Source organism: Bos grunniens, chromosome 29, assembly GCF_055505025.1.
Source record: "Bos grunniens cultivar Pamir isolate PY7600 chromosome 29, Bosgru_T2T1.0, whole genome shotgun sequence".
In the NCBI taxonomy this organism is placed as follows: Eukaryota; Metazoa; Chordata; class Mammalia; order Artiodactyla; family Bovidae; genus Bos; species Bos grunniens.
In genome coordinates, this window is record NC_141193.1 from 6,298,241 (window position 1) to 6,323,961 (window position 25,721).

Below are 25,721 nucleotides of genomic sequence, written 5' to 3' on the forward strand. Positions count from 1 at the left end.
GCTTTGATCCAGGGCTCCCCTGAAAAGCTGGAATCCTACCTGCAAGGAGCTCCAGGCTGCTGTTCTCATGTGCCTCGTCTGTGTTCTGCTCTGCCTCATTTTTCTCTGGGAGCAGCTGCTTAAAAAATTAGAAGTCCTAGGTGAGTTCTGCAGAAGCATGAACAAGCCCCAGTGAGGCCTGGTGGCTTTGTGGACCCCAGGGGCTTTCCTGCCTCACCTGGACCCTCTCTTCCTCCTGGCTCGTGAACCCCCTCCCCAGCTCCCACCATCAAGGCTCCCTCCTTCCTTCCGAGCTCTCGCAGCTGACTCCAGGCAGTTCCTTCCTCCCTGAGGCCCAGTCGCTCATCTACTATCTGCTCTGCTCCTTGGGCTCTGAGATAGGCACTGCATGCCCCCTTTCATCATTTTACGTGTTCACGTCCATTTTCTACATCTTAAATTCCTTGAAGAGTAAGGAAGTGGCACCCCACTCCAGTACTTTTGCCTGGAAAATCCCATGGACGGAAGAGCCTGGTAGGCTACAGTCCATGGGGTCGCAGAGTCAGACACGACTGGGCGACTCCACTTTCATCACCTCTGTATCTCTTAACGCTAGCATAGTGCCTTGCACAGGCCAAGTGATAAACGAATGACTGACTGAGGTCAAACACGGGAAGCCACAGGGCACATTTTATAGTCTTGTATAGCCTGCAGTGCAGGAGACCTGGGCTCGATTCCTGGGTCGGGAAGATCCCCTGGAGAAGGAACTGGCAACCCACTCCAGTATTCTTGCCTAGAGAATCCCCATGGACAGAGGAGGCTGGCAGGCTGCAGTCCACGGGGTCGCAAGAGTCAGACACGACTTAGCGACTAAACCACCACCACCACCATAGCCTTTCAGAGCCCTGCTATTTGGTTCAATTTGGACAGGGAAACAAAGGTCAGAACCCAATCCTCTGAGCTACTTGTTTTTCAATACAAGTATATAAAAACAGGTATCCTCTGCATCAAAATTAAAAACTTTTGTGCTTCAAGGGACACTTAAAGGGAAGTAAAAAGTCAACACACAAGAATGGGAGAAAATATTTGAAGATCATATCTGATAAGGGACTTGTATCCAGAATAAAGAACTCCTAGTTCAACTGTAAAATAACAACCTAATTTAAAAATGGGTTTGACAAAATTTGAATAGACATTTCTCCAAAGAGAGGTAAATGGCCAATAAGCACATGAAAAGATGCTCAGCATTATTGTTCTTTAGGAATATGCAGATCAAAGCCACTATGAGGTACCACTTCACACCCAGTGTGATGGTAGTAATAGTAATAAATAATAACTATTGATAAGGATGTGGAAAAATTGGAACCATTATACAGTGCTGGTGGGAAAGTAAAGTAATGCAGCCAGTTTGGAAAACAGTTTTGAGTTATCATGAAAAAGTGAAAAAAGTGTTAGTTGCTCAGTCGTGTCTTGACTCTTTGCAACTGCATGAACTGTGGCCCACCAGGCTCCTTGGTCCATGGAATTCTCCAGGCAAGAATACTGGAGTGGGTAGCCATTTCCTTCTCCAGGGGATCTTCCCCACCCAGGGATCAAACCCAACGTCTCCTGCACTGCAGGCAGATTCTTTATTGTCTGAGCCACCAGGTTATATCATATGACCCGGCAATTCTCCTCCTAGCTATCTGCTAAACAATTATAAACATATGTCTACACACAAAAAATGTTACAGCAGCATTATTCATAATAGCCAAAAAGTGGAAATAACATGTCCATCAGCTGATAAATGGATTTTAAAATGTGGTATGGACTATTACTAAAATGAGTAATGGACTATTACTCAACTGTAAAAAGGAACGAAGTACTATTACCTGTTATAACGTGGATGATGAGCCTTGAAAACATTACACTAAGTGAAAAAAGCCAGACACAAAAATCCACTCATTGTACAATTCCATTTGTATGAAATACCCAGTATAGGCAAATCCATTGAGAGAAAAGTAAATTAGTGGTTCCCAGGGGACAAGAGATGGGAGAACTGAGACTGACTACAAATTAGGTACAGTTTATATTTTTTTTTTTGGTATGATGGAGATGTTCTGGAATTTAGTGGTGATGGCTGGAAAACACAGTGAATATACTTAAAATCACTGAACTACTGAATTTGTATAAATGGTAAATTTTATAGTATGTGAATTATAGCTCAATGCATTCCATCATATATTGTTTACTAAAGCCAGTTTTAATTTTTAAGTAATTATACTCCAAGGAACATAGAAGAGTTAAAGATGGCCTTAAAGGTTTGAAAAAAAGAAATAGTATTAGGAAAATTTCCAAACATTTTTTTCCTTCTTTGAAAGAAAGCTTATTCTACTTCACTCCAGCCTAGAAAATCTCATGTAATAGACAAACCTTTACCTTATCTTGAAACTGGTAACACCAAAGAAATATCTAAATTCAGATATAAATCTCAGAGTTCCAGGGGAATCTTGCACACCCCCCATTCATCATCAGTTCCCCAGGTGAGGCAGCCCTCTCCACAGGATAGACCTCCTTGAATTTAACACTCTATCAGACATTATTCTGATCTACCACCAGGAAATGATACCTTTCCTTAGAAAGTTCTTCCTGCTACTGCTCCTATTTATTCTGGATTTAAGTTTTTAGTCCCCACACTCAAATGTGACAGTTAGCCCAAGATTACTGTCTTGTCTCATGGCCAGCTGTCCTCTGTTCCAACACCGAGGCTTAAAATCTCCACTCCTGGAGTGACCTTTCCACAAGTATCTTCTATAAGACTCTAAATATTCTTTGATTTCTTCCATTTCTCCATAAACGACACAATAACCATAGATGGTTTCATTCTGTATTACTCAGAGGTCAGCTCTTCTACTTCGCCTGCTTAGAAGTGGAAACTGAGGGACTGGTCCAGAGGTAAAAGAACTGGACCTAGCATCATCGTTCTTGTAGTTCTTAGCCATAGCCACTAGGTGCCACTCGTGTGCCAGTAACAAGCTGTCACTAAATGGCCATTATCAGAGGGAGCAGGTAACGATCTTGAGTAAAGTAGTATGGATTCTACTTGATGCCTTTGGTCACTGTTCATCTTCCCAGGCTTGTGATCCAGTCCTATATGGTAAAAATGTTACTAGGCTTCAGATCTAGGAGCCCTCATTATAAATCCTAGACTTGTCACTTACTGACTGTGTGATTCTGGGCAAATTAGAGAAGTTGTCTAACCAGTTTCTTCATCTATAAAATGGGAAAACTACAACCTACCTCATAGGGTTTTTGTGGAGACTAAAGTGGAAATCTTGGCACAGATTAGGGATTCAATGTTTCCTCCTTCCAAGACCTATGACTACTGTGTAAGACTAGCCATCTGCCAAGTTTACTGGGCTATAAATGGCCCTGAGGCTATGAGCCATCACTATAGCAACACAAAGGGGCAAAGGAGGTCAGATCATCTCCTTTTCAGATCTCACTGGGTTATCAGAGAGACCCAAGCAAAAGGACTTCCCAGGCTGGAACACTTTTAGATCTTGCCTGTTTCCCAGGTGCCGTGATAATGCCATACACCTTACCCTCGATCTATGCCTAGAAACTTGAAGCTGTGGATGGCTGTAGTGAATTGAGTAGTGGCTCCCCCAAAGATATGTTCAGGTCTTGACCACCAGTACTTGTGAATGTGACCTTATTTGGGAAAAGGGTCTTTGACATAATTAAGGATCTCAAGATAGGATCATTGTGGATTTACAGAGGGCCCCAAGTCCAATGACAGGTGTCCTTACCAGAGAAAGGCGGAGGGATGTTTGAGAGACAAAGAGGAACAGCCATATGGAGTTGTGTGACCACAAGTCAAGGAACAGCTGGGGCCACCAGGGCTGGAAGGGGTAAGGAAGGATTCTCCCCTTGAGCCAGTGGAGGGAGCGTGGTCCTGCCAACACCTTGTTTCACACTTCTGGACTCCAGACTGAGAGATAATAAATTCCTTTTGTTTTTAAGTTCCCAAATTTATGGTAATTTGTTACAATATCCATGGGAAACTGATAGAATGGGTAATAGCCTTTATTTGCTCAGGTTGTGGGCAGCAGTTTCCCAAGTTGCAGGGAAACCAGAAAGAGTATTTGCAGTGAACCAACTGATGCTTTCCTAGGAAGGTGCTTCGAGCCGGGATGTACAGCCAAGAAAACCCAGTGTGGTGAAGGCGGCTCTTAGAGGGGCTTCCCTGTTACAAAGCAGAGGAGGGTGGGCAAACCCATGAGATGCTGCGGTCTCTGGGTGTCTCGGTGTCTAAACCTTCCCATCCGATCGGGCAAACAGGAGAGGGAGAGAAGCAGAAGAGGTGTTACTCTCTCAGAAACAGTGTCTGTAATTTTTTTTACAGCAACTCTACTGAGATATAACTTGCATACAAATAATAAATTGCATCTTTATAAAATACAATTTGATAGGTTCTGGCATATGTATTAATACATGTGAAACATCACTATATCAAGATAATGAGCATATCCATCACCCTGAAAAGTTTCTTCTGCTCTTCATAACTCCTCATTCCTTCCAACTCCTATACCTCCCATCTGTAAACAACCACTGGTCTGTAACTATACAGTAACAGGCATTTTATAGAATTGTGTATAAATTCAGTCAAGCACTATGTACTCTTGTATTTTCAGGTTTTCTCATTCAGCATGGCTGTTTAGAGATTCATCCAGCCTACTGTATATCAAAAGTTCATTCCTTTTATTGCTGAGTAGTATTCCATTGAATGGATATGCCAGTTTGTTTATTCATTTACCTGTTGACACTGGGTTGTTCCCCGTTTGGGGCTATTACAGAAATGGCAGACGTGCCGTAAACGCTGGTGCAGACACTTCTGTGTGGACACGCGCTCTCATCTCTCTTGGGTGAACACCCAGCAGCAGAACGGCTAGGCTGTGTGGTGAGTTACATAAACCTTTTCAAGAAACTGCCAACTGTTCTTCAAAGTGGTGGTACCATTTTTCATTCCTACAATTAGGGTATAACAGTTCCAGTTCTTGTTCCTGCACATTCTTGCCAGCACCTGGTATGGTTAGTCTTCTTATTCTAAGTACATGTGAAATGTTACTCAGTTGTGGATTTGATTTGCACGTCCCTAATGACTAATAATGGCACCCCACTCCAGTACTCTTGCCTGGAAAATCCCACGGACAGAGGAGCCTGGTGGGCTGCAGTCCCACCGAAGAGTCGGACACGACTGAGCGACTTCACTTTCACTTTTCACTTTCATGCATTGGAGAAGGAAATGGCAACCCACTCCAGTGTTCTTGCCTGGAGAATCCCAGGGACGGGGGAGCCTGGTGGGCTGCCTTCTATGGGGTCGCACAGAGTCGGACATGACTGAAGCGACTTAGCAGCAGCAGCAGCAGCAATGACTAATAATGTTGAGCATATTTTTGTATGTTTATTTGCTGTGATATATCTTCTTTTGTAAAACGTGTGTTCAAATATTTTGCCAATTAAACAAACTGGGTTGTTTATTTTCTTACTAGTGAGCTTTGAGAGTTTTAAAATAATCTGAATATGATGGTAAGATTTTTAACTAAAAATTCAATTTCTTTAATAGTATAAAGCTACCAGGTATAGAAGCTTTTTCTTCTTGTGTGAACTTTGGTAATTTATATCTTTCAAGGAAATTTCCCTTTAATCTAAATTGTCAAATTTATTGTAATATTCATAATATTCCCTGATAATTCTTTTAATATTTGATGCCACTTCTCTAATTTGCGATATTAGTGGCAATTTGTGTCTTCTCTCTTATTAATCATCTTTCTCAATGAATCACCTTTATGTTTCATTGATTTTTTTTCTCTATTGTTTTTCTATTTTACTGACTTCCAACTCTAATCTTTTATTGTTTCATGCTTCTCTTTATGTTTAATTTGCTCTTCGTATTCTAGTTGGAAGCTTCACTGTATGTCATTGTTTTTATTTGTTTTTAAGGACACTTATTTGTTTTTTTTTCATATTTGATTTTTGGGACACTTTTGTTGGATAAAGAATCCTAGGTTGACAGGTTATTTTTTTCAGTATTATAACTCCATTTTCTTCTAGCTTATACAGTTTATGACGAGAAACTTGCTGTAACCCTTATCTTTGTAACAAAAGAAGGGTTTTGGTGTTTTGTTCTTGTTGGGGTTTTTCTGGTCTCTGTTTTTAAGATTTTCTTTTTACCACTGGTTTTAACCAATTTAATTATGATGTACCTTGGTGTAGTTTTCCTTGTTTCTTGGGCTTGGTTTAAGATTCTTTGATCTGTATAATTTATACATTCCATCGAATTTGGAAACATTTCCACCATTATTTCTTCAAACATGTTTTCTGCCTCTGCTGCTTCTTCAGATTCTCTAACTATACATGGGTTAGGCTATGCAAAGTTACCCTACAGCTCGCAGAGGCTTAGTGCTCTATTATTGTTATTTTAACCTCTGTGTCCAGTTTCAGTTTTTACTGCTATATGTTTTCCTTAAGTAATGTGCCGCTGATGCTAGTGGTGTAGTCAGTATAATTTTCACCTTGGAGACATTAGCTTTCACTTTAGAATTTGTTTGGGGCCTTTTTTATACCATTCATATCTCTAACTAATATGTTGAACCTTTTATCTAGCTTCCTGAGGTCTAACTAATATGTTCAACCTTTTATCTAGCTTCCGATCATATGGAATACAATTTTAAGAATAAATGTTTTTTTACTAATTTTATCTTGCATGTCAGTTCTGGATCAGTTTTGACTGACTGATCAATCCACTGAGTTTTCTCTTCATGTGGGCTGTATTTTCCGGCTTCATAGCATGCTTGTGAATTTTTTTTATCAGATTCAAGGCGGTATGAACATTATCTTGGTGGGTGCTGGATATTTTTGTATTCTTATATTCTTTAAGAATACATTCATTTGGCTGCGTCGGGTCCTCGTTGCGGCGCGTGGGATCTCCCTGTGGGACGTGGGCTCCAGCGCACACGGGCCTCAGCAGGTGCAGCGCTTGTGCTCTCTAGTCGTGGCACAGGCTCTGGAGCACATGTGGGCTTGACAGCTGCAGCAGGGCGTTATCTGCTCTGTGGCTTGAGGGTTCTGAGTTCCCTGACCAGGGACTGAACCCGTGTTTCCGCATGGCAAGGCAGATTCTTAACCACTGGACCATCAGGGAAGTCCCCCTTATAAATATTTTTGAACTTTTCTCTGAAATGCCACTGAATTAGTTGGAAACCACTTTATCCTTTTAGGTCTTGCTTCTGCTTTTGAGCTTTGTTAAGCAGAACCAAGGAGTGCTTATTGTGGATGTAATTTCTCTCCATTTCTGAGGCAAGACTATTCTTGGCATTTTACCTGTGTGCTAAGTTGCTTCAGTTGTGTCCAACTCTTTGTGACCCCATGGATTGTAGCTGCCAGGCTCCTCTGTCCATAGGATTTCCCAGACAAGAATACTGGAGTGAGTCGCCACGCCCTTCTCCAGGGGGCTTTCTCAACCCAGCCATCTCCTGTGAGAGAACCCACATCTTCTGTGTCTCCTGCACTGCAGGCAGTGTTCTTTACCACTGAGCCACCAGGGAAGCCCAGTATCTTACCTGGTGCTTATAAATTATAAGACTTTCCTCTCTGGTTGATGGGAATAAGCACTATTCCTGGCCCTGTGTAAACTTTGCTTATTGTTCCCTTTAATCCTTCTGAGTGGTTCTTTACCTGGACAGTTTTTTCACATGAATGGACTGACCAGTATTCAACTGAATACTCAAGAGAGGAACCTCAGTGAGCTCTCTCTTCTCTGCTACTCTGCCCTGAAAACTTGAGCTGCACTGGCATCCCTGGATCCCCAGCTTCATCTACTCAATTCAGGGAGACCATTGGGCTCTGCCTGGATTCCTTCTCCCTGTTCCACGGCCTCTGTGCTTTCTCTAGGTGGTGTGTGAGGGCAATCATAAAGCTCAATTCATTTGCTTTCTGTCTCTCAAGAATGACTATCCCATCCATTTTCTGAGGTCCAATGTCTTCAGAACCATTGTTTCATATGTTGTACTTTTTGTTACTGTCCAGATTTTTGGTTGTTTCAGGCAAGAGGGTAAATCTGGTCCCTGTTACTCTATCTTGGCCAAATGCCACAGCATAATAATTTCCCCCTTAATCTCTTTTATTTACTCATCTTATACTTCAATTCCAAAAAAGTCAATACTGCTGATTATTGCCAAGAAAGTCAGAAAGGTGGGCTTCAGCTTGAACACTATTACTACCTACACCTAGAATCAGAAAACATAAAATATCCCAAATATGATTTCTCTTCACTCAGTAGAGAAGCCGGTAACTATTTGACCCCCCTGAGGGCAGAAACGCCAACTAATATAATTCTATATCTCTGGTATCCAAAAAGGTGAACAGATAAAAGTATGTTTTTTATTTGGCAAAACTAAACATAAGAATTCCATCATATCATCATCATCATAAAAGTAGCTATATGCTGGTAGTTCACATAATTCTCTTATTCAGACCTTACAACAATCATTTTAGGTATGCATCATTTTTATTTTACTGCTACAGAAACTGAGAGTTGGAATAAATAGCTTCTATATTAATACCATGCAAACTAGGTAGTGGCAGAAATGGAATTCAAGTGACATTGCTAATCATGCTCTTAACCTCTATGTAATACTATGTTCTATGAAGTTTTTCTAAACCACAGGCTTCCTTACTGAAAGGCTACCCTCAGACTGTGCAGTCTAAAGCAGTACACCTAACCCCTGTGTATTCAGGTTTCTCATATATCAAATGGGAGATTTGCACCAAAGTACTGATTATTACTTTAGACTTACCTGCTTCACCGCCTGTGAGCAGTGGTAAATAAATCGGTGCTGGGTGACCTCATGAAATGATTTATGCAGCTTGGTCCCAAATTCCTGTGTGTCAGCTGCCTAAAAAGGGCCAGAAATAGAACATGCTGAGTTCCACTACTGGCAACCAAAGGGTGAGTACCCACAGGAAGTTTATACGGGGAGAGGACGAGACAGATAGAAAGGCAAACCAATGACATCCTCATGTTGTGTTAGAAGTTTCCCTAGTTCCTGTGGACACAGGGTAAGCAGAAGGAAGGTTGGGGATACTTGACATGGGACAGGCAGTTGTGGCTCCTATATATCTTCCAGATTCTGTTACCTAAGCGAGATCGATCACACAAGGTCTTTGTTCTCCTATCTCTATAGGAGATTATATATCCCAGAGAGCCATCTGTCTGTGAAGAGGTTATATAAACTGCTTTCCTCTAAAACAAGTTCCAAGAGAGCAAAGGTATCTACTGAACAATGAAGGCTGATATAGGAACTTTTTCCCCCAGATAAATCTTTCAGGGAGGAAAGGAACAGTAATAAGTTTGCATCTATAAGGAATGGGTAACAACCTCAACTTTAGTATAGAATTGTAAGATATTAAAGGGGACCTGAGTAGTCTCCTAATACAACACACTGTAATAGATGAGAAAACTGAAATTCAAACAGGAGAGGTGACCTACTTAAGATCTCATAGCCAGTTAGTATGAAAGTTAGGGCTAACTTTAGGACTGCCAGTATAGTGTCCTTCTTAATACCTTGTGCTACCTACATGACCCAGAAAGGTGAAGCTGTGAGAAGAATCACTAGATTATAAAGGTGTTATACACTTTGACCCATTAATTCCATTTATAGAAATTTTTTCTAGGAGATGATTCAAAAGAAGTAAGATATCACATACAGGTATTAACTGAACTATTTATTGGCAGAAAGAATGTAAACAGCTTAAATATCTGTCAGTAGGGGAATGGTTTATTAAGTTATATTAAACCAACACAGTGGAATAGTGGTTAACCAGTATTTAAGACTGTTGAAACAAGGGAAAAGGTCAAATTATATATTAATATAGAATACTTTGGCTATAATTATATAATATATATGAGATAAATATGCAAAAGTTAAGTGATAAATTTTATTAATTATATTACACTATTTTCTCAAGAGAAAAGTACACAAAATGAAGCAACTGACACGGAATGAATGTGTTACCCCACTGATAATACCAGTTGGTCAACACACATTGGAAGGGAGGAAGGGAGGAAAGAAACCAACATTTATTAAAGAATCTACCATGTGTTACACACATTCACATTTAGCCCTCAACTTCATAATAGCCCTGTGACATACTACTATTCTAATTTGTAGATGAACCACAGAAAAGTCCACATAGCTAATAAGTAAATGAGTCAAGATTTGAACTCAGGCCTCTGATTCCAAACCTTGTTACATTATTCCAAACTGCCAAACATATGTAATGCTTATCGTTGCTCAGTTATTTCCAATGTATTCTGTCACCATGATGTAATAGAACACTCTTCAGTAAGAAACTGGGACTCATGACCTAATCCTAGCTCTGCTTGTAACTATCTGTATGACCTAAAGGAAACAGAAATCCTAAATAACTTGTTTTCTCATTTATAAAATAGTATATACATCACTCTCTATTCAATGAACACATCATAAAACACTTACTTAGGTAGAATCATAGTAGGATCAAAGTAAATAATGTTTCTAAGAGCACTGCACATATTACGAAGAGAGGCAGCAGAATGTCATTAAAACCCCACACCTTTAAGCATCTCCAATCCTTACCAACCTGAAGCGTCTGGAGGCAGGTCTTCCGGAAGGTGCTATTTGTGCTTCCAGTCATAATACTCATGATGGAATCCACAGCCACTGACAGTGAGGCCTGTAGTTTCTGATGAGCCTAGGGAACGAAACAAGAAGGGGGAGACCATAGTTTATAATAATCCAAAACTGCTGGTTCAGAGAATCCTAAAGGGACCAAATATTTGAGTCAGAGCAGGATTTCAATAATGCTTCCCCTTCCACCAACAATACTTACTAAGATCGTGACATATAAAGGACACTTAAGGAATTTAAATACATTAAAAATGTTATCTCCTTTCACAGAGGTGACTTATTGACATAGATACATTCAGAAAAGACAAGCAGTAAGACACTGAGCAATAAAGCAGATATACTTACCATTAAAAAATACAACGCTTCAAGCTTTACTCTTAGTGTGGTTGTTTTTTGCTTGAAAAGGAGGGAATGTTAAGTAATAAATGTGTTACCAAAAGTATACAAGATGGAGGAATTCAGAAAGCCAGATATGAAGACAAAGTGATGCTATAAAGGATTAGCAAATGGAGGGAGAATTTAAGATTTACTGAAACAGTAGCTCTAGAAGCATGTGTGAGAAGGGGAAATATAGATAAGAGAGAGGTGCATTGATGTAAACTTTTATGTATAGAATAGATAAATAACGAGGTCCTACTATATAACCCAGAGAATGATATTCAATATCCTGTGATAAACCATAATGGAATAGGATTTTTCTTTAAAAAAGCATGTATATGTATGTATAACTGAATCATTCTGCTGTACAGCAGTAATACAACCTTATAAATTAACTATACTTCAGTTAAATTTCAGGCTAAGTGCATGCATGTGCTATCAATTTGTCTAGAACTTATGGTTAGAATAATAAAGCACTTTGGTGTGTGAAAGAGAGAAGACATTAATGGCACTATAAATTAATATACAATGACAGTTCAATGTGTAGAACTACCTAAAATAAATATTCTAGGGCCCCTCTGGTAGTTTAGACAGTAAAGAATCTGCCTGCAATGCAGGAGACTTGGATTCAGTCTCTGAGTTGGGAAGATCCCCTGGAGAAGGAAATGGCAACCCACTCCAGTATTCTTGCCTGGAGAATTCCATGGATAGAGGAGCCTGGCAGGCCACAGTCCTTGGGGTCACAAAGAGTTGGACATGACTGAGTGACTTTCACTTCACTATGGTTAGAATAATAAAGCACCTCAGTGTGTGAGAGAGAAGACATTAATGGCACTGTAAGTTAATATACAAGTTAGTTCAATGTGTAAAACTACCTCGAATTAATATGGAGTCCTGAGTTCAGTGTGTACTGTTCCTCCGTTATAAATGTTTTCCTGTTCCCTGGCATATAGGAGTGCTGAAAACCAACTGACAGGCAGGCAGAACCAAGCCCGTTCTGCTTGTGAAGAAACACAATGAAGTCAGTCACATGTTCCAAAAAGAACATAAAACTTGCTCTCAAAAAAAAAAAAGAGGTTTATTGTCAGTCATTTTCCCCGTCTATTATTTTGCCCCTCTTTACTCAAACTCACCTACAAGGAGGTAAGACTAAGCAAGTGGTTACAGTGATCGGTCTAGACTAAAGCCTGAGTTCCAAGGCTAGAGGCAGTTTATAAGATCAGCCTAGGTGACAGAAGAGGAAGAAGCATTAAGGGAGGAAGGGCTCTCAGCCCCTGTCTGCCAGATACTCTATCTTTCTCTGAGAGAGAGGAGGAGAAAGGGAGCTGTGAATTTCTTATTACCTTGACAGCCTGGTGATGCTGCTCCAAGGCCCGGTCCACAGCGGCCTGGATGCAACCCTGAACCACGCTGTGGCTCTCCCTGAGGATGGCCCTGAGATGAGTTGAGAGCAAAGTGTGGACTCCTAAGGAGAGGGAGAATGTTGGTAACCTTGAGTGAGAATGACCACTTCAAGACTGCTGTTCATGTGCTCTGAGTCAGGGCTAAGGATGGGAAAGAGGCCTCTTCACAGAAGAGGCCACTTCCACCCATACACAAATAATTCCTTTTTTAGACACACACACACACACACACACACACAAAACCCCAAAACTTACAAACCTACCCAATTTCCACTTACAAAGGACAGAAAGTTCACTAAAAGTGCAGAATATTATGTTTTAAGAATCAGACGAAGGATCCTCTTTAATTCACATCAGAAACAGAAGTATACACCACATACTCTAAACAGTGATACCAGTGACTCCGAAAGGAAAGGCAAAGCCTCCCGGAGAGTATGTCAATTCTATTTAGAGTGTCGCTGCTGGTGAGCACCACTGTCACTGTCAGGGTATCAAAGATGACTCCGAGAACTGCCGGTATAGTCTTTTTACTTTTTTTGTTTTGTTTTGTTTTCAGCTGGGTCATCACTGATGCGCTGCTTTTTCTCTAGCTGTGCTGAGTGGGGGTTACTCTTCGTTGCGGTGCACCAGCTCTAGGCACAGGCTTCAGTGGTCGCAGCACATGGGCTCTGTAGTTGTGGCTCCCAGGCTCCAGGGCACAGGCTCAGTAGTCATGGAGCATGGGCTCAGTTGCTCCACAGCAAGTGGGATCTTCCCCAACCAGGGATCAAACCTGTGTCCCCTGCATTGGCAGGCAGATTTTTAACCACTGGACCACCAGGGAAGTTCTGGTATAGTCTTTTTAAATGGTGGATTATCTCTGATAAAGTAACCACAGGCACCATTGCTCAGCATCCTTCAGAAAAGCTAACACGTGAGGTTGATGGGCAAAATACATTATTAAACAATACTTTAGCATTGATGATCCTGATATAGAGGAAGAATATAATAGAGGAAGACAAATTTACTTTTCAGGGTATCTGGAGAAAATGCTTCTTAATCTTTCTTTTTTGGTGCTTTTCTACTCTCTGGATGGTCTGCTCAAAAGTAAGGCTGGCGTGCTTTTCTCAGGGCTGTGTTTAAAATGGAAGTCAGAAGGAACATTTTCTACCACAAGGCACCGTGATGCTTTCCTGGAGGGGAAGGTAGTATGTGCTGTGCTCAAAAGGGGTCTGGAACTGGAGTCAACACAGACTCCACGGTCGATTCTACCACCAACTAATAGTGACCACGTCACTTCAAACATTTCTCATTTTATTGCAGAAAGTGGCTTTTACCACTTGCTATCATGGGTATTCTGTGCAGATAAACTGGGATAATACATAGCAAGTGTTTTGGGATGTACATTGCAATACTCAGAAAATACCACTATTGCTATGACGGTATCATTTGGATTACTATTTTCTATAGTTTGGTCCTAAGAATAGCCTTAAGAAATCAGTTAGACCTCCTTTGAAAGCAGTCATTTAATTGAAAAGCTATAGTTTCATTCCTAAAACTGCTTATACCACCAGATGCCTTTAACACTGTGGCAAAATAATGAGTTAATCATAGAAAAGTTACCATGACAAGGTAGGCAGAAGGCCAATTCAGGGATTTTTTTTAAGATACATGGAAACAGACTGTAGTTCTGCACAATCTGTTTCCTAAAAGGAGCTCTGGAGAAAGCTTTCAAGGATATGAAAAAGAAGAGGGGGAAAAGAAAATAAAATCACTACATAATCTATAAAATTACTACATGTGTCTATATCTACCTGCCCTTACAGTGCATCTTCTTCAAAAGCTAGTCCTAAACTCTCAGATGTCTAAGGAAATTTTATTTATTTTTAAAAATTTATTTTTTGCTGCACCCCATGGCATGCAGAACTTCCCTGACCAGGGACTGAACCCCAATCTGCTGCAGTGGAAGCACAGCATCTGAACCACTGGACCAGCAGGGAAGCCCCAGGAATTTTAAGATAATAACTGCTCTGTTTACTGATGCAGTGATGAATTTCAATTTAATCTAATACTTAGTACAACTACCTGAAATGCTGCAGGCCTTCAGAGTCAAGCTAAACAGAGGTGTGCAAACCAGTACAGTTCTAGAAGAACGATAGGTAACCCTGGTTTCTGAGGAAATATGTTTAATAGGATTCAGAATGGGGTACCAGGACTTTATGTCATCCTAGGGAAGGCTGAACATAGCAGACCTAAAAAAAAAAAAAAAAAAAAAAGCCTAAAAATACTAGATCTTACATCTTAAGAGGGTCTTTAGACTTGGAAGTGCTTTGATAGCACCTCGCCCAACAATCTCATGTTAAATATATGAAAAGGATCAGATAATTCATGTGACTTGCTTCCCAAAAGTCATTAAGGAATTTGATAGCAGAACTAAAAATTAACCCCAGGTCTCTTGATTGTACCCTGAAGTCCTTTCCACCATACTTAGCTGCTTCTTTTAAGAGCCTCTGTCCAGGCGAGCAGAAGCAGGTAACCAACAGCCCTAGGCATTTTCACGTTTGACCTCCTAGTTGTAAGCCTCACAGACTGCTCTATGTTTCCATTCCAGCATCTTAATGAATGGAACAGTGGGGCACCAGGGAACACCAGCTCTTCAAAGAGCTGCAAGCCGGAGCCCAGGAAAGCAGTGCTTCTCTCCTAATGAATATCTACATGGTGGGGAAAAGTAGGAGAGGCATGGAAGCTTGGCAGCAGGAAGAATCCCACAGGTTCAACAAATAACTGGCACCAGTCAATGTCAGCTCTTTTGATCTGGGGTTGTAAGCTGTCTCATTTCTCTTATGACTCAGTGGGAACAGGGCCACACCAAGCAGCACTGGAATGCCTAGAGAGTAAAGTCTTAAGAAAAAACACTGGCCCACAAAGGAAGGATAACACAGAAACAAGTCAGGAGCCCTGAAAGGGAGGCTTGTGAACATTTCCCCAGACATTCAGAAGCTCCACTTCTTGCTACTTCCTTCAGAGTTTCCGAGGGCACTGAGGAACACTTAACTTTATGTCTCAGACTTTACTGGATTCAAATGCATAAGCCACTCTTATTTGTTCAGTCACTAAGTCATGTCCGACTCTTTGCAACCCCATGGACTACAGCACGCCAGGTTTCTCTGTCCTTCACTATCTCCCAGAGTTCGCTCAAACTCATGTCCACTGAGTTACTGATGCCATCCAATCATCTCACACTCTGTCATCCCCTTCGCCTCCTGCCCTCAATCTTTCCTAGCATCAGGGTCTTTTCCAATGAGCTGGCTCTTCACATCAGGCAGCCAAAGTACTGGAGCTTCAGCTTCAGCATCAGTCCTTCCAATGAGTATTCAGGGTTGATTTCCTTTAGGATTGACTGGTTTGATCTCCTTGCAGCCCAAGGTACTCTCAAGAGTTCTCCAGCACCACAATTCAAAAGCATCAACTCTTATATTCAGTGGTTTTCAAATTGTACCATGTTTAGGAATCACCTGAGAATTTTGTTAAAAACATATTCCTGAGCCATACAGATATTTACATTAGCAAAACTGAGTAAATCCTTGCCCGGGAAGCTGCACATTTTCAAATACTCCAGGTGATTCTGATGCACGTGTTTCATGGAGCACAAAACAGGATGTAAATCACAGCTTTAACAGAGAGAACCTTCTGATAGCAGGTTATTACCTATCTGTTAGATAAATGCCAAAGGCATCTGTATGCCTGAACAAGGACTCTTTGTCCTATTCCAGAAGTCGATGTGGCAATCCCACAAAGCCATTCATACCAATGCACTCCCACACCTCGTGCTGAATTTGAGATGTTGCGTTAAGGCCAAGACTGATAGCTTTTCTTGATTGTACTTGGGAAAGCAGGAGGATGGTGAATAGTACTCCAACCTGAGAAGCTTTAAAAACATACTGATACCTGAAGCCCACTTCAGTCCAAGGAAACCCAAATCTCTAGGGATGAGACGTGGGCATTTTTTAGAAGCTCCTCAGGTAATATATTGTGCAGCTGAGGTTGAGAACTACCCGTCTAAGGTAATACACTCTGTAGGGACCAACAGGAAGTGTCTGCTGATTTCTGGTCAACCAAATCTGGGATTGTCATCATCTAGGTGATGCTTCAAGATATAGATCTTTCTCACAGAGCATATAATTTAACTTATTTAAGTTTTTCACTGAAATGTGTTATTCTACAGAAGCACATCTATTCAGATTTATGCTTCATGTAAAGTCTCCTTTCTTTTAAAAATATTTTTATTGATTTATTTGGCTGCACCAGGTCTTAGCTGCAGCACATGGGATCTTTGATCTTTGTTGTGGGATCTTTAGTCATAGCATGTGAACTCTTAGTTGACATATGTGGGATCTAGTTCCCCAACCAGGGATTGCACTGGAGAGTTTAGGAGCATCGAGTCTTAGCCACTGGACCACCAGGGAAGTCCCCAAGTCTCTTTTATTTATTCTCTTAACATTTAAGCACATCCAAGGTGGCAGCCCCATTCTTCTATACCTACCCCAGAGTTCCATTTTCTGGCCTGGAAATTCTCTGTGGAAATCCACAAAGAGAAAAAGCAGCACAGTTTGTCCCTGGGAGCCCATATCCTGAGACTGATCTTCTCCCTCACTGGATTCCACCTGATAACTCACATCTGGAAGCACCGAACCTAGAGGATGAGATATTACAGAATATCCTAAGATAGGTAAAGCCCTCAAAAAGCTAAGTGAATAAACAACCCATGCTTCAAACAAAGAGGGGCCTGAGACAGATCTAAATTTGAACACTCCCTTCTCCTCCTGAATCTGTTTCTCTACCCACATGATGGAAGCAAATAATAGTGACTCACAAGAAGAACATCAAAATAACAACTGGGTGTGTAAAATGCAAACCGAACAGCATTCCTTAGAATTTACTGAGAAGCATTATATAATCAATTCATTCATTCCTCAAGTTACTTTCTAAGGTAGGTATCAGCAGTAACAGGCTAGTAAGATGTGGGTATCACTAGTAAAAGAGCTAACTTGTATTGAATGCCGACTTCATGCCATGTACCACATGAAATTGGCGTGAACTATCTCAACATTTAGATTTCACCACACTATAGTATGGGACCTAGTCTTAGGTTCTTTTACGGACAAGAAAAGAGGCACAGATAGGTTAAATACATTGCCCAACATGAGACAGTAGGTGATGGAACTGTTTAGACTAATCCCCAAATCTCTGCTCTTAACCACAATGCTATCTGATATTTGTATTCCCGTGTAATCTGATCCCTACAGTCACTTTCTAGCACCTTAATCTTTTAAAGTACAATCCAGGTGGTCCAATTCAGTTTAAATAAAAACATTAACAGACAATAACACATGTCATTCATTCACTTGCCTCACTTTCAGAGGAACATGAATCACCATTCAAGTTACTAAGACCCCCTAACAAGGGTCAAAGCCAGGAAGAGAAAATGGAATTTGGACTCGGGTACCAAGACAGCAGAGAAAACCCTTCACCCCCACTGATGGCGTTATATAAGTGCTGCCAGAGGTCTGAGTTAGTGACAGAGGCCATCGTTGTCATTTCTTGGCCAGTTAAACATAATGTCTTCCTCAACGCCTGGGCACCTAATCTTCACCTCCACTGTTAGCTCAGTGTCTGTGGCCTTTCTTAATATAAAAAACAAGAGCCAGCCCACAGTTGTGGCCACAGCCTTATTAAGACCAAACATTCTTTCCTCACGAAACCACTTACCTACAGGAGTCCAAGGATACCTCCTTTCATGCCACCCTCTGGAAAAACTACCTACTCAAGAGAAAAGAGCCTCACCATGAGGCCTTCTTCCTAGATGAAGATTCTTTCTCTCAGAGATACATCCCTGTATCAGGAAGCTTCAATCTTCTCATACCAGTTATAACTCTAGAATAACTCCTCCCTGAATACCTCTTCCCTACTGGTGAAATTCCTCAGGATCCAGTTGAACAGACTGTCTTTTAAATATCAAAGGATTCTGGCTAACAACAGTCAAGTTCAAGAATATAAAGCTCCTAGACATCAGCTTATGGTTGCATATTCCTACTTCTCAGTTTCATTTGTTGGTCGAATTATTAAGTATCCAATTTTCAGCATGGTTCACCCAAAGCCAATGTGGTTAGGCTCTATATGAATAGGACAGTCAGTTTCCCAGGTATATTACTATACGGCTGATACTTCTGCCTTGCCTTTATGTATTATTATATTTTTTCTAAGTAATTTTATATGGATTTTTCTGATTTCATTGGGAAATGTTTCTCTTCCACAATAGGTCAAAGATGTGACTGCAACTTTAATAACCTTTTTAAAACTCCAGAGTTGACAGATTAAGGTACAACAGAAACCTTCTGAACAAATCCCTAGAAAGTAAAGGCCCATTGCCTACTTCAAGGAGACCAGGAATAGAGGAGGCAGTAGAAATGAGAGGGGAACCAGCATTAACACGTAATACCAAAACAGTTAGGCTCTGGTGGGGCTTTGCCTGTTGACACCTGTATGACTCACTTCACATGGACTCTCAGACTTAGCCAGACTCCTACCTGTACCCTCAACCTAAGCCATCAGATCACTAGGTCCTATTCTTATATATATTTGCTATTTATATTTTCTTGCATTTCTCTAATATTTTACAGAGTTCTTTATTCCTATGCAAACAAAGACAGAGAGAGAGATTTACCCCTGTCTAAACTGAGATCCCAATTGGGCACCATACACAAGTGGTGTTTCTTCCAGTCAATGAAATAAGAGGCGTCTTTGAAGACAGGAGTAGTTGGCTGCTCTGAATTTGGAAATATCAGAGGCAGACCTGAAGGTCCATACAGAAATATGTATAGTGGCTAAAGAAAACTCCAAAATGTTAGTTTTTTGTGATTATGTATTCATTTGCAAAAAACAAATGCAACACTGACCTGGTTCACACTCTCAGAAATAAACTAGCAAGCTAGGCAATTACATATTAAGCCCTTTCCACATTAAGGATAGATGTGAGTCACCAAAGATTGAACCACTAGAATCTTCAGAAATCTATTCCACGTTTAACGAGTGTGAGGTACCAGTACAGTATTGGGACAATTTGTTTATTTATTGATCCTACTCATTAAATCATAGGTTTGAATGGTATTAATAACACAGGCTAAACACAATACTATACTAAATTCTGGGGATACAAACATGAATATACAGATTTAACACCTACCTTCAAGTCAGATTTACAGTATGGGAGATACACATAAAAACCAATAAACTGTAATACTATGTGATGCATCCTAGATTAAAAACATATACCAAAGAATATTTTCCAGTGAGAATGAGTATGTTCAGATTGAGAAGGAAATGCTTCACCTTCTCCAACCTACTCTCTAACCAGGACTAAGAAAGACAGGCCCCTAAAATGGTTTCCTGCCCTTGACTTTCCAGTCCCACCCACACCCTCCCTATAACCCAGTGTTTCTCGACCTTGGCACACTGACACTCTGGGCCGGATGCTTCTTTACTGCGGGGCTGTCCCGTGCACTACAGGATGCTCAAGCAGCATCCCTGGCTTCTACCCACTCCCACTAGATGCCAGTATCACCTCTGCCTCCACTCATAAGGATCAAAATGTCTCCAGACATTGCCAGATGTCCTCTGAGGGCAAAAGTACCCAGTTAGGAACCACTGCATAAGCTTTTTTTGTCCCCCTGGACCAAAGCTAATAAGCCCAGAATATATATTTTCTTTCATCTTTCTGTTTTAATCCTCTTTTTAATAAGGTAAACAGGAGGCACTAAGTGTGAAGATTAAAATCCAGTGGGCACGGGGACATTATTGAAAGTCACAACAGAGCAAAGGGAGGGAGTGTCTATAAGTGAAGTCTCCGTCACAAACTCAAGAAGGCGTTAATGCACGAGCTGAGGCCAACACATTCGCTGTTTAGAGCCAGGGAGCTTTGAAGTGTTGCAAACTAAGAATAAGGGTGGCGTATCTGAACAGTCAGGATGTGTGAATGTCTTTTAATTAATTGGGTTGTTTAAACTATTTACATTTAATATGAATTCTGTTATGGTTGCATTTAAATCTATCATCTTGTTATGTATTTTCTGTTTGTTCCTTGTATTTTATTTCCTTTTTCTTCTTTTCTATTTTTGGATTCTATTTTTGCTTGGGTATTTTTAATAATTCCATTTTATCCCCCTTTTTGACTTACTAGTTATAACTCTTTGTGGTATTAACTTAGGGATTGCTTTAGGTTTTATAGTACACAACTACACCTTATCCAGTCTGCCTTCAAGGAAAAGAAAATAAAATACAAGGAATAAGCAGAACACAGGTAAGGAGATAGATTTAAACTCAACCATAACAGTATTCATAGTAAATGTAAATATCACTTAAAGTTCACACACTTATAGTGTGAGAATCCTTCAAACAATATACTTGTTTACTCCTGTGTCATTCTAGCCATAGCATATACTATACCATAATCACTCACCTATGGAAAAAACACTGAGGCTCTATATCTCTAAAAATCTGACCACTTCCAAATTCCAGACCAAAATTTCTATATGGCTATTTTTAAAACATGTTCTGCAGGCAACATAAATGCAACATATGTAAAGCTAAACTAATCTTCTTTACTCCTCAGATCTGCTATTTATAATTTTCATCTTGTTGCCAGCATCATTATTCTGTCAGCCATCCATGGAAATCTTTTCCAACAGCTTTACTGAGATTTAATTTACATATCATACAAATCACCCATTTAAAGTGTACAATTAAATTGGTTTCAGTATATTCAAAAAGTTGTGCAACCATCACCACCATCAGTTTTAGGATATTTTTTATCACCCCCAAAAGAATCCTTCCCCATCTATTTTCTGTTTCCATATATCTATATCTCCATATATCTATATCCACCCTGTATCTTCTACATATAGGGCTGTTGACAGCAACTTTAGCTACTTCTTGCCCCTAATCTCTCCCTAGCCAAAACGGGGAACTGGTTACCTCGTTTTGTTGATTCCTTCCAGTGATAACCTCTCCTTTCCATGCTCATCACACCTTTAGTTCATGCACTTAATATCTCTCACCCAGTTCACTTACTTATGTACTTAGTGATTACTGACTTTTCTCTCCCACCCACCCTGTACAAGGCTGCTGGCGATTCCTAAAACATTAACTGGTTTCCCATTATACACACAATAAAATTCACATTCCTTAGTGTGGCACTCAAGATCCAAAATATTCAACTCCAAACTACTTTTCCAGCCTCACTGCTCCTACTTGCATCATTCACTCCTGCTCCGGTCACACTGGACCGTAAGAAAACCGGGTGGCACATGCGTCATATTTTATAGTTTTCAGTTTCTTGAACAAATTTGCAAGCTTAGCTTTCATATTGGATTTTTGTTTTTATACAAATCATACCAGCTTCTACATACAGAGTTTATGTTCTAGCAGCTTTCCTAGGATTGAAATATAAAAATCCATTTTCAAAGACAAGGAATTTGAAAATTTTCATGGACTCTGTCATCAAAAGGATATGGAAACGGAAGAGATCCTGTTCAGCTGGTTGGAAAAGACCTTCGGGCAAGGACACAGAGCCACGGCTGGAGTCAGCGTCAGCTCTCCCAACAAGCCCATTCCTACCACATCATCAGGGATGAAGAGCATCACTGGGTGTCCCAGCACAGGATGGATTCTGCTGCAGGGTAATTCAGTTGTGTCAAATTTTGGTGTACTGTCAAAAAAAAAGCAGATAAGACAAATTTCGCCTTTTTCCCTCTTAAGAAATTATTTTAAAGGGAATTCAAGATTCTTTTTATAACCTCTAGCATATGCATAACCATATAATCCACCACATAAATTTTGCTGGAATAAGTAACTTGTGTCCCACTCAGTGAATCACAGGCAATGGAAAAAGTAGACAAATTGGCATTTCAGGAATTGCAGCGTGGCTCCTGCTTTTGCTCAAAAGTCTATTTCCTCTACTAAAACTACTCTGTGGTTCTGAGCAGAAGTTTCCAAGATAATTCAAAGATCAGCATGGTGGAGGTGGGGTATGGGTCAGCGGTCCCTGAATCACAAATGGCCTAAAACTGGCCTCGTGATTCTTAGATGTCTGCTTTTACATATGCTGCACTTTCCCCTGAAGAAGTCTTAGGTTACTATTTGGTAGGAGTGATGAGAAAAAACTGGAACATCTTCCACTCCTAGAAAGAATCTTGTGAAATCTGGTATTTGCTTACTTTCTGAGAGCTCTTTTATAAACAGAAAAGAAATATTAATAAACCTTTCCCCCTTTCTCTAATCAGGTCACCCAGGGAAATATGTCCACAAACACTGGCTTAGAGGCTTAAACTCTTTCAGTAAATCTATGATAGCAAGCTGTCTACCTGCAGGGATTGTACGATGCTAGAAGATTACTAAAGAAAGATATGGGATGAGGGTTTTATTTCCTGCAAATATTAAAGAATAAACATATTCTAATTGGAGAGGTAATTTTGAGGAAGAGTAAGAAAACAGATTGAGAAACCACAGGCAGCCTCTTCAAGCCTTAAGATCCTATGGCTACCAGTATTGATTCAGGGGATAAAGCAGAGGCAGAAACTACTGAAGAAAGAATAAATTAGCTGGACTTAAACGTAAGTTAGGCTTAGTCTTGCTATAAATTGGACAGCACAGGAAGGCAAAGCACAGGGTTCTATTCCATTTATTTTCCACCTCCTCCATGGATTTTTTCTTTTTTTTTTTGTAGTCTGAAAAAGGTGGAGGTGGGAAGAAAGATGATTTCTAAGTCTATGTAAAATGCTAACACACAAACAATAACATACAAAGAATTCCTTTGTATTCATAGTATCTCTCTACCCAAGAGTGCAAGTAACCTTTTAAAGTAATTTCTCTCTTCTCATGCCTAAATGGAATTGGAATTAGCAGTTTGTTTTGATTTATTCACAGAAGAAACTAAGGCTTGGAGAGAAGAAGGAACATGCATGCCCTCAGGTAAATAAGAATACATTCAAGGAGCCAGGAATAATAACAATTTTCAATACAGATGGCTTAAATTTTTTTACTTTCACTTTTCTTACAGAGATTCTGACACTTGGCACTAAGAATTGACAACTGAGACCATTTTCAATTTCTTCCCACATTCATACTCATAATAAGAGTAAAACATGGAGCGGGACAACAAGGCTTTCCCCTTCACCTCAGGTAATGCTGACAGTTTACGACAAGAGCAATTCCATTCGACAGGTTCAAAGTAGGTTCCTTCTCTGCCCTGCAAAGTAAAGAAAAGCTAAGCCATATATTAAAGACTCTAAGACCAATTTCTGCCTGATACAAATTTAGGTGCATTAGTACCAATTCCAGAGATGACTGAAATTTGGTAACCAATTAACCAAGGGGAAGGAGCTTCCCTGATAGCTCAATTGGTAAAGAATCTGCCTGCAATGCAGGAGACCCTGGTTTGATTCCTGGGTCAGGAAGATCCCCTGGAGGAGGGATAGGCTACCCACTCCAGTATTCTTGGGCTTCCCTTATGGCTCAACTGGTAAAGAATCCGCCTGCAGTGCGAGAGACCTGGGTTCAATCCCTGGGTTGGGAAGATCCCCTGGAGAAGGGAAAGGCTGCCCATTCCAGTATTCTGGCCTAGAGAATTCCATGGACTGCATAGTCCATGGGGTTGCAAAGAGTTGGACACAACTGAGTGACTTTCACTTCACTAACCAAGGGGAATGGCGCAGTGGTCTGCCAATGCAGGAGACTCAAGAGATACAGGTTCAATCCCTGGGTCAGGAAGATTCCCTGGAATAGGAAATGGCAACCCACTCCAGTATTCTCGCCTGGGAAATTCCATGTACAACAAGTTTGGCTGGCTACAGTCCATGAGGTCACAAAGAGTTGGACACAACTGAGTGACTGAGTGCACACAACCAAGAGGAAATGGTTATTTTTAAGTTTACTCATTCCAGTGACAGGGAAAGGCATGAAAGGTTTAATCTACTTATTCATTAAAAAACTAATCTAGAAAATAAGAAAATGTGGGGGTCTTGGAAAATAAGTTTCAAAGTGACTTTGAGTCAAGAAATCAAACTGTGAACCCACTGGAAATAGGACAATAATAACAGAAAAACTGTAGAACCATTGCATAAACTTAAGTCAGGGATTAAGGACTTACCCAAAGATCTCCATGGAGAGGATTCCATTTACCTTTACACTGAAATTAAATCTAATCTGCAAAATAAATGGGGTGTGATATTTAACATGAACCAGAACAAGGATTAAAAGCTTCCATACTCAATTCCTAAAGAAGATACTCTTTATATCATCTTCCCCTCCTCCACTGCAATTTCCCTAAACATAGTTAACACCTGTCTGTGTTCAAATTCTGAATCCTAAATACACTGAGTTCTACCTTAGAATTCTAATTAGTCACAGATTATGTACATCATGCAAAATGCTGGGCTGGATGAAGAACAAGCTGGAATTAAGACTGCTGGGAGAAATATCAATAAACTCAGATATGCAGATGACACCACCCTTAAGGCAGAAAGTGAGGAAGAACTAAAGAGCCTCTTGATGAAAGTGAAAGAGGACAGTGAAGAAGTTGGCTTAAAACTCAACATTCAGAAAACTAAGATCATGGCATCCGGCCCCATCACTTTATGGCAAAGAGATGGGGAAACAACGGAAACAGTGAGAAACTTTATTTTCAGATCAGATCAGTCGCTCAGTCGTGTCTGACTCTTTGCGTCCCCATGAATCTCAGCACGCCAGGCCTCCCTGTCCATCACCAACTCCCAGAGTTCACCCAGACTCAGTCCATTGAGTCAGCGATGCCATCCAGCCATCTCATCCTCTGTTGTCCCCTTCTCCTCTTGCCCCCAATCCCTCCCAGCATCAGAGTCTTTTCCAATGAGTCAACTCTTCGCATGAGGTGGCCAAAGTACTGGAGTTTCAGCTTTAGCATCATTCCTTCCAAAGAAATCCCAGGGCTGATCTCCTTCAGAATGGACTGGTTGGATCTCTTTGCAGTCCAAGGGACTCTGAAGAGTCTTCTCCAACACCACAGTTCAAAAGCATCAATTCTTCGGCGCTCAGCCTTCTTCACAGTCCAACTCTCACATCCATACATGACCGCAGGAAAAACCATAGCCTTGACTAGACGAACCTTTGTTGGCAAAGTAATGTCTCTGCTTTTAAACATGCTATCTAGGTTGGTCATAACTTTATTTTGGGGGGCTCC

At 40.6% G+C, this 25,721-nt stretch overlaps 1 protein-coding gene and 1 long non-coding RNA gene across 4 annotated transcripts in view; one reads left to right on the top strand and one right to left on the bottom strand.

Moving 5' to 3' along the window:
- Positions 1-25,131, top strand: LOC147341812 (uncharacterized). 2 transcript variants are annotated; one of them, XR_015158091.1, is made up of 5 exons: positions 2-140; positions 4,818-4,921; positions 22,014-22,185; positions 23,432-23,476; positions 23,565-25,131. It is a non-coding gene; the product is annotated as an uncharacterized LOC147341812 (long non-coding RNA). The 2 variants fall into 2 exon arrangements; XR_015158092.1 differs by lacking the exon at positions 4,818-4,921 and having other exon boundaries at positions 1-140.
- TOP6BL (TOP6B like initiator of meiotic double strand breaks) overlaps positions 1-25,721 on the bottom strand; it is an 87,886-nt gene that overhangs the window by 5,562 nt on the left and 56,603 nt on the right. The window contains exons 6-14 of one of the 2 annotated variants that reach the window (XM_086385653.1): positions 24,654-24,709; positions 23,682-23,753; positions 22,015-22,214; positions 19,176-19,322; positions 16,995-17,144; positions 12,413-12,534; positions 10,645-10,755; positions 8,820-8,918; positions 40-118 (exon numbers count right to left, since the gene is read on the bottom strand). In XM_086385653.1, coding sequence (XP_086241779.1) covers positions 40-118; positions 8,820-8,918; positions 10,645-10,755; positions 12,413-12,534; positions 16,995-17,144; positions 19,176-19,322; positions 22,015-22,214; positions 23,682-23,753; positions 24,654-24,709 — 1,036 coding nt within the window. Of the gene's footprint in view, positions 1-39; positions 119-8,819; positions 8,919-10,644; positions 10,756-12,412; positions 12,535-16,994; positions 17,447-19,175; positions 19,323-22,014; positions 22,215-23,681; positions 23,754-24,653; positions 24,710-25,721 lie in introns of those variants that run through there. The other variant, XM_086385654.1, reaches the window with a different exon arrangement.